We start from the raw sequence: 7,894 nt of genomic DNA, 5'->3' as shown, positions 1-7,894 counted from the left end.
TCTGGGAACCAGCAGGAGTGGCAGACGTGCCCAGAGGCCCCTGGTTCTGACACTCTGGCCTTAGTGACCAGAGTGATCTGGAGTGGGGAGGACAGTGTAGCTTTCCTCACCCTGGGAGAAGGGAGATTGGCTGAGCTACTCCCCTCCTGATCTGTACTTTCAGTTTTTGAGTCAAGAAGCACGCGGCAAGGATTTTTGTTTTGTGTTTGTCTGTATTTGTGCTCAGGGATCCTGAAAGTGAAAATGATGAGTGCAGTGTGAGTCTGAGTGAAAGAAGGACCGGTCCACACGAATGTGATTCAACGTGATGTGTGTGTACTTGATGGTTATGTTAATGTCTTAAAAGGGGAAGGTCTGGTTCTGTATTTTTCTCTACACTCTCTATTTTAAAACTTCCCTTCCTCCTTCTCCTTCCTTTTATTCTCGGTCTAAGTCTTCGCATGGGACCATTAAAGGCAAAAGAGCAATTGAGGTTTTCTGGTCAGGGCCACTCCCTGATGTAAGCCAAAGGCTCTTAGCCATCTTAACGGACACCGACTGCCCACACGGGTGGAGACAAGACGGATTTTCTGTATCTCCCTCTCCTCTCCATCCCTCTCTCCGGCCACTGAAAAAGCCCCACGGGCATGGGTTGAGCAAATAAGAGCCATAGGGCGCTCACCACTAAAAGATTCCCATGAAAGGATAAGGGGGTCCCAGGCATAAATCCCAGATAAATTCACGTCCCCCGCAGAAGAAAAGCTGGGCAACAATAGGTACTCGTCCACAAGCACACTCACTGGTCACTATTGTTTGGAATGGCATCTTCACTTCTCCCTTTCCCTTTCTCTCTCTCTCTCTGTCTCTCTCTCTGTCTCTGTCTCTCTCTCTCTCTCTCTCTCTCTCTCTCTCTCTCAAGCGCGCGCATGCGCACGCGTGACCCCCATCATGGATCAATCACCAACTACCCCTTTAAGCTTAACTCTAGAATACTGGAAGGAGGTCGTGGAGCGGGCCCACAACTTATCAGTGGAGGTCCGAAAGAAGAAGTGGCAAAGTTTCTGTTCCTCTGAGTGGCCCTCTTTCGAAAAACGATGGCCAAGGGATGGGACTTTTGACCTTGCTACTATCTTACAGGTTAAGGAATACATTTTCCACCCAGGACCCCACAGACACCCGGACCAGGTGGCCTATATAGTCACCTGGGAAGACTTGGCCCAGAACCTCACACCTTGGGCACAGCCATTCCTGCCTCCTCTGGGAACCAGAGAGACTGATCAAGGGCCCCTTACCCCTTCAGCTCCCCTGAATCTCACTTCTTCCCTCCTGCCCCTTCAGTCTTCCCCTGAGAAGAAGAAACAAAAGCCAGTCCTCCCCGAGGACCAAGCCTCCCTATCCACCCGTGCAGGCACCTCCATCCCCGGAACCTCATCCCTTTCCCGATTCTACCAAACCCAACCAATCCCCCTTCTGTCTAGCAGACTCCACCTGAGGAGGGACAGAGGGGGCCTTTCTGATGGAACCTGGACTTCCCAGATTTTTCCCCTCCAAACTGTAGGGGACAAGATCCAGTACTGGCCTTTTTCAGCCTCTGACTTGTATAATTAGAAAACCCATAACTCCTCTTTTTCTCAGGACCCTCAGGCTCTAACTGCTTTAATAGAGTCTATCCTCCTCACCCACCAACCCACCTGGGAGGACTGTCAACAACTCCTCCAGGCACTTTTAACCACAGAGGAAAGACAGCGAGTCATCCTAGAAGCCTGGAAAAATGTGCCCGGGCAGGATGGGAGACCCACTCTGCTCCGAAATGAAATAGACAAAGGATTTCCTCTGACCAGACCCAACTGGAACCACGAGACCCTGGCTGGTAGGGAGCATCTCCGTCTTTATCGCCAGACTCTGATAGCAGGTCTCAAAGGGGCCGGAAGGTGCCCAACCAATTTGGCAAAGGTATGTGCTATAACCCAGGGGGAAAATGAAACCCCCACAGGGTTCCTAGAGCGCCTAATAGAGGGATATAGGATGTACACCCCTTTTGATCCCACGGCCCAGGAGCGTCAGGTGGACCTTATTATGGCCTTCATAGGACAATCTGCTCCTGACATTTGTGGTAAGTTCCAACGGCTAGAAGGCCTTCAGGGGTACTCCATACAGGATTTAGTAAGAGAAGCTGAAAGAATCTATAATAGGTGAGAGACATTAGAAGAGAGGACAGAATCAGAAAAGAACAGGAAGCTAGAGAAGATAAGAGAGAGAAAAAGAGAAATAAAGAGTTAAGTCGAATTTTGGCCACAGTAGTCCAGGGAGCAGGACCAGGTAGGGACCTGGGAGACAAAAGAAGAGGACATTGGGCTCGAGAATGTCCGAAGAAGCTGAACAGACTTCAAAAGAAAATAACCCCAGTCCTGACTCTAGGGGACTAGGGAAGTCGGGGCCAGGAGCTCCCCCCTGAGCCCAGGGTAACCTTGAAGATAGGGGGGCAATTGACTACCTTCATGATAGACACAGGAGCTCAGCACTCAGTCCTGACAACAATTGAGGGAACTATGAGTTCCAAAACAGCTTGGGTCGTTCAAGGGGCCACCGGAAGAAAAACATATAGATGGACCACAGAAAGAAAAGTGGACCTCAGTACAGGACGAGTCTCTCACTCGTTCTCATTGGTCCCTGACTGTCCATATCCCCTTCTTGGGAGAGATTTACTCTCTAAGCTGGGAGCCCACATCCACTTCACTAGAAAGGGAGCTACCCTAAAAGGAAAGGATGGAGCTCCACTACAAGTGTTAACCCTGCGACTGGAAGATGAACATCGGTTATATCAAGGACCGATAGCAGGGACTCCTGTTATACCTGATTGGCTAATTAAATTCCCCTCGGCATGGGCCGATACAGGAGTTCCGGGACTAGCATCCAACCAGCCTCCAATAGTGGTCACTCTAAAACCATCTGTAACCCCGGTTTCAATCAAGCAATACCCTACGAGCAGAGAGGCCCGAGAGGGAATCAGACCCCACATTCAAAGACTTTTACAAATAGGCATACTCTGCCCCTGTCAGTCCCTCCCCTTGGAACACCCCGCTGCTCCCCGTGAAAAAGCCAGGAACGAATGACTATCGACCGGTCCAAGACTTAAGAGAAGTCAATCGGAGAACAGAAGATATACACCCCACTGTTCCAAATCCCTACAATCTCCTGAGTTCCTTGCCTCCCAGTCACAGGTGGTACACTGTACTTGACCTGAAGGATGCATTTTTCTGCCTAAGGCTGAGCCCGGTTAGCCAGCCCATCTTTGCTTTTGAATGGAAGGACCCTGAAGCTGGAATATCAGGGCAACTAACCTGGAGGTGACTTCACCAAGAATTCAAGAACTCCCCTACTCTGTTTGATGAAGCTCTACATCGTGATTTGGCTGACTTTTGGGTAAGAAACCCACAGATTATGCTTCTTCAATATGTGGATGACCTCCTCTTAGCGGCTGAGACAGAAGCTGGCTGTCTGCAAGGTACGGAGGCTCTCCTATTGAGACTGGGAGAACTTGGATACCAGGCCTCGGCAAAGAAAGCCCAGATCTGCCTACAGCAGGTGAACTATTTGGGCTACAGGTTGGAGGGAGGGCAATGTTGGCTGATGGAAAGCAGGAAACAGGCAGTAGCCTCTATCCCCCCACCAACCTCAGCCAGAGTACTCAGAGAGTTCTTGGGAAGCACAGGATTCTGTAGATTATGGATACTGACTGGGCTTCACTGAAATAGCAGCTCCTCTATATCCTTTAACAAAGAATGGGACCCCTTTCGTCTGGGCAGAAGAACACCAGAGAGCTTTTGACAAAATAAAAAGAGCGCTGTTGACGGCTCCAGCTCTAGGATTGCCAGATTTGACAAAACCTTTCACCTTATACATAGATGAAAATAAAGGGATGGGAAAAGGAGTTCTTACTCAGACTTTGGGACCCTGGAAAAGGCCAGTGTCTTATCTCTCAAAGAGACTGGACAATGTGGCTGCTGGCTGGCCCCCATGTTTGAGAATCATGGCGGCAATAGCATCCCTGGTAAAAGACTCAGACAAACTCACCATGAGTCAGCCCTTAACTGTTATAACACCACATGCGGTGGAGTCCATCATTAGACAGCCCCCTGACAGATGGCTGTCAAATGTCAGGGTGACCCATTACCAGGCACTACTATTAAATCCAGAAAAGATTAAGTTTGGTAGCCCGGCCACCTTAAACCCCACCACGCTGCTACCAGCTCCTAAGAAAGGCACTGAGATTCCCCATGACTGCCAGCAAATACTTGCGGAAATGCATGGGACTAGGGAAGACCTCACCGACCAGCCCCTAATCGATGCAGATGCCACTTGGTATACGGATGGCAGCAGCTTTCTGTGAGATGGTGAGCGCAAAGCGGGGGTGGCGGTGGTTGATGGGGAGAAGATAATCTGGGCCCAAGCCCTGCCGGCCGGAACATCAGCCCAACAGGCTGAATTAAAAGCCCTAACCCAGGCCCTAAAATTAGCAGAGGGCAAAAAGGTCAACATTTACACCAACAGTCGCTATGCGTTTGCCACAGCCTATATACATGGGGAAATTTACCAGAGATGGGGACTCCTCGCCTTGGCTGGTAAGGACATTAAAAACAAGGAAACAATAGTGGACCTTCTGCAAGCCTTGTACTTGCCTAAAAAGGTCAGCATCATCCACTGCCCTGGACATCAGCGAGGCCAGGGACCGATTGCCCAGGGCAATCTAATGGCAGATGAAGCCGCCCACCAGGCAGCAGAAAGCACCCATGTCCTCTACACTCATTCAGCCCTGAAGACTGAAATTGAGACACAAAAAAGGGAGGGAGAGGCTCTTTTCACTTACACTGAACAAGATCTGGAACTCGTCCGGAAGCTCAACGCTACCTTGGACCCAGAATCTAAAATGTGGGAATATCAGGATCAAATCATACTGCCCCGAAAGGCGGCCCTTGAGTTAATCTCCCAACTCCACCAGTAGACGCACTTAGGACACAAGAAACTAAAAATGCTACTAGAAAGAGAAGAACAAATCTATTATTTCCCAGACCTTAACCAGCTAGTCCAGAAGGTAATGGGAGATTGTGTCTCAAGTTCCCTGGTGAATGCTTCAAGATCAAAGGTCCCATCTGGCATGACAGAAAGAGGGACACGACCCGGGACTAATTGGGAAGTGGATTTTACTGAGGTCCTCCCAGGAAAATATGGTTATAAATATCTCTTAGTGTTTATAGACACTTTCTCAGGGTGGGTTGAAGCTTTCCCCACCCGGAAGGAAACAGCCCAGACTGTGGTGAAGAAATTAATTGAAGAAATCTTCCCTCGATTCAGACTGCCCAAGGTAATTGGATCTGATAATGGCCCAGCCTTCGTCTCCCAGGTAAGTCAGGGAATGGCCAAAGCATTGTGGATTAATTGGAAATTACATTGTGCTCACAGACCCCAAAGTTCAGGACAGGTAGAAAAAATGAATAGAACCATTAAAGAGACCTTAACTAAATTAGCTCTGGAGACTGGCACTAAAGACTGGGTACAGCTCTTACCTCTAGCTCTATTTTGGGCTAGAAATACTCCCGCTATGCATGGCCTGACCCCCTACGAAATCCTCTTTGGAGGACCCCCTCCTGTCCTTAATGTAACTTTGTCTCCCCTGCCCTCTTCTTTTGATAACCCCAGCCTAAAAAAAAGACTTCAAGCCCTCCAGATCATCCAGAACCAGGTTTGGAGGCCCTTGGCTGCTCTCTACCGGCCTGGGAGTCCACGTACACCCCACCCCTACCAGATTGGAGATCAGGTGTACGCGAGAAGACACAACGTAAAGACTCTTGAACCACGGTGGAAAGGACCCTACATGGTTCTCCTGACTATGCCCACGGCCCTCAAAGTAGACGAGATTTCGGCCTGGATTCATGCTTCCCACGCCAAGAGTGCCCTGGCCCAGGAGGACACTGGAAAATGGCATCTACACAAAACATCCAACGCTCTAAAAATAAGACTCTCCAGAGATACCTAATGATTCCACTTGTTTGTAGGTTTTTCCCAAGTCAAGGAAGCCCCCATCTCCCTATGCTGACCACCTGGTGGGTAATTAATCAAATGGGTATTGTAGTATTTGAAACCCTCAAGATGGCACCCAAGGGTACTTGGTGGCCTATACTGTATCCAGATTTGTGTAAATTAGCCTTAGGAGCACCAGAGCCCTGGGACTTAGAAGGAAACTGGAATACTGAGGTGGCACCGGACAAGGAAAGTCCCCCCGGGAGACTGGGACTTGACCCATGGGGGGGGGATGTGGCCCTCATGAACCCCAGACCATGTTGCATACATTAACCTTCTATGTCTGCCCAGGCAATCACCGGGCTAAATATCTCAACCCCCAATGTGGAGGGAGGGCCTACTTTTACTGCAAAAACTGGGGATGCAAAACAACCGGGGACACTTGGTGGTCCCCGACCTCATCATGGCATTATATCACTGTAAAAGCAAATTATTCTCATGAGAACAGTCGTTTACAGGGAAAATTTGATGAGTGGAAAATTACTCACAAACAGGCCTGTCTAGGTAAATGGTGCAACCCCCCCCTGAGTAGAGTTCACAACAGCAGGTAAAAAGGCTACAGATTGGGATAAGGGATATTCTTGGGGAATTAGACTATATAAGGAATGAGCAGATGATGGCCTCCTTTTTACTATTAAAAGAGCTACCTCCTCCTACCCAACAGCTATAGGTCCCAACCCCATCTTGCCTATCCAGAAACCCATCCCCAGCTACCCAAATCCCCTGCCAGCTTTAATACCTGAAGCCACCTCACAGTACCTCCCCAACCCTTTTCCTAATACTTCCCCTGCCAATTTCCTGCTCGAACAAACCCACAGTCCACCAAGTCAAAAGGTTACAACCACAGGGGACCGACTGTTCAATCTAATCCAAGGAGCATATAAGGCCATCAAACAGACAAACCCGAACCTGACTGACTCTTGTTGGCTATGTTTAGCAGCAGCACCCCCTTACTACGAAGGCATAGCTACATAGGGGACATTCAATAACACCACCTCAACTGACCAATGCCATAGAGAGACCCCTCACCCCCTAACCCTCACGGAAGTCTCAGGATCTGGACTCTGCTTAGGAAACCCACCTCCAACTCATACCCACCTTTGCAACTCCACTATTTCTGTACCTCCAGGGGAAGGGAATTACTACCTCCTACCTCCACAGGGGGCTTGGTGGGCATGCAACTCTGGACTGACTCCCTGTGTAGCCAGTATAGTCCTTAATACCTCTCAGGATTATTGTGTCATGATTAAGCTCCTGCCCCGGGTATTCTACCACCTCGTAGATTCTGTAGAACAGTTTTTCGAACAACACCCAAATAGATATAAAAGAGAGCCTGTGTCCCTAACCCTAGCTATACTTCTGGGAGTGGGGGTGGCAGCAGGGGTAGGAACAGGAACAGCGGCCCTAATACAAGGACCATAACATTATGCAGAGTTACAGATGGCTATAGATGAGGACATTAGGGCAATAGAATAGTCAATCACTCAGAGAAATCCCTAACCTCCCTCTCAGAAGTAGTATTACAAAATAGGAGAGGGCTGGATCTGCTTTTCCTCAAGGAGGGAGGACTCTGTGCAGCTCTCGGTGAAGAGTGTTGTTTCTCTGCTCACAGCTCGGGGGTTGTTAGAGATTCTTTGACTAAACTCCACCAGATATTAGATAAAAGACAAAGAGAATGTGAATCCAAACAGGGGTGGTTTGAAGGATGGTTTAATAAAACCCCCTGGTTAACTACCTTAGTGTCCACCCTAATAGGCCCCCTAGTTATTCTTCTCCTTCTTTTAACCTTCGGACCATGCATCCTCAACAGACTGCTACAGTTTATCAGGGACCGACT

At 49.0% G+C, this 7,894-nt stretch overlaps 1 protein-coding gene across 1 annotated transcript; it reads left to right on the top strand.

The window, feature by feature from the left end:
• Positions 1-927: 927 nt before the first annotated feature.
• Positions 928-6,013, top strand: LOC108491479. Its single transcript, XM_017801569.1, is given in 5 exon segments — positions 928-1,262; positions 1,461-2,191; positions 2,194-3,041; positions 3,043-3,714; positions 3,716-6,013. Coding segments are annotated over 5 exon segments (4,884 nt in total).
• Positions 6,014-7,894: the final 1,881 nt, after the last annotated feature.

This window comes from Nannospalax galili, unplaced genomic scaffold (genome assembly GCF_000622305.1).
Source record: "Nannospalax galili isolate Female #2095 unplaced genomic scaffold, S.galili_v1.0 scaffold303, whole genome shotgun sequence".
NCBI lineage: Eukaryota > Metazoa > Chordata > Mammalia > Rodentia > Spalacidae > Nannospalax > Nannospalax galili.
Note: the sequence above shows the minus strand (reverse complement) of the source record. Positions and strands in the feature narration are given on the sequence as shown.